Below are 1,308 nucleotides of genomic sequence, written 5' to 3'. Positions count from 1 at the left end.
CTGCCATTCGGTAATATACATCTGCGGTCCGTCTGCTTCAACCCTAACAACAGGAAGGTAACGGCGGCCGTCACTCTGGATCATCCGCGGCGTTCAGCAGCGTTCACGCCCCAACAACTGCACCGTGGAGTTTTAATTTAGACAAACTGCTCCCCTAATTTAACAGCCGTTCTTCTCCTACTCCATCATCTTCACTTTTCCTGCGGGCCTGACGGCGGCTGAGGTTTCAGGCAGCTAATGTCCCAGCATTCATCACAATAAAAGATCTCACAATATATGAAAAATAGCAACTCTAACAACGTGTTCCTTCCCCCGTGAATTCACAGGAAGACAGAAATAGGAGATGAAGTTTTCCTCAGACATTAAAAATAAAGTTTTTCTCTCTCTCTCTCTGTGTGTGTGTGTGTGTGTGTGTGTCACTTTTCTAAATCTCCCTCCTCCAACTCCTTTGTGAGGACGTCAGAATCCTGATGACTCACGGCGGTAACGGCCGTCGCCTCCTTCACTTTAACCACCATTTTTTGAATTATTTTTTCAGTCTCTCTCTTTTTCTGACCTGTAAATAAAAGCAGTGTCTGTTAAAAACAGCTGAAGGTCATGTGACTCCAGCAGGAAGCACCAGGTCCAGAGTCTGCCAACCTGATGTTGAACCACGTCAGTCACGTCAGACCTGAAGTTTTTCACTTTTAATCCACGGTTTGACTGATTTCTCTGACTTGAACCTGAAACCCTGGAAACACCCGTCCTTTGATTTGATCTAGTGTGACTTAAACTTATCATTGGTGACCTTTGACCTCTGCATGAACTCTCACCCCAGTGACTTCAGATTCGGATTTAAAAAAAAAAAAAACCCCCGTCTTTCTGTGTCTCCTCCGCAGCCTGGCCCAGGTACCGGGTTCTCCGGGCTCTGGACATTGGCCAGTACAACTTGGAGATCTCCAACGCCGAGCTGTCTGATGACTCTCTGTTTGAGTGTCAGGCCACGGAGGCCGCCCTGCGCTCCAGGAGGGCCAAACTCAACGTCCTCGGTGAGTCCGCCGTCAGTTTCTCGTTTGTTTCTCACTTCGTGTCTGCGTGGCGGTCGTGTCTCCTCCTCACCTCCTCCACAGCGTCTTCACCTTTCTGATGCACATTCACAGTAGTGGCCGTGTTTCTCCTGCAGTTCCCCCCGAGGACCCGGTGGTGGACGGCTCCCCGGAGCTCCTGCTGATGGCCGGGACTCCGTACAACCTGACCTGTGTGACCCGCGGGGCCAAGCCGGCCGCTTACATCCAGTGGACCAAGGACGGAGCTCCTGTGGACGGGGCC

At 51.0% G+C, this 1,308-nt stretch overlaps 1 protein-coding gene across 1 annotated transcript in view; it reads left to right on the top strand.

The window, feature by feature from the left end:
• The window catches only part of kirrel1b (kirre like nephrin family adhesion molecule 1b), an 81,085-nt gene that overhangs the window by 44,558 nt on the left and 35,219 nt on the right, over nucleotides 1–1,308 (top strand). The window contains exons 3-4 of the mRNA XM_025052452.1: nucleotides 879–1,028; nucleotides 1,163–1,305. Of these exons, the coding sequence (XP_024908220.1) occupies nucleotides 879–1,028; nucleotides 1,163–1,305 (293 nt within the window). The remainder of the gene's footprint in view (nucleotides 1–878; nucleotides 1,029–1,162; nucleotides 1,306–1,308) is intronic.

This window comes from Cynoglossus semilaevis, chromosome 20, assembly GCF_000523025.1.
Source record: "Cynoglossus semilaevis isolate Cse_v1.0 chromosome 20, Cse_v1.0, whole genome shotgun sequence".
Taxonomy (NCBI): Eukaryota; Metazoa; Chordata; class Actinopteri; order Pleuronectiformes; family Cynoglossidae; genus Cynoglossus; species Cynoglossus semilaevis.
This window is presented reverse-complemented; position numbering and strand designations above follow the sequence as displayed.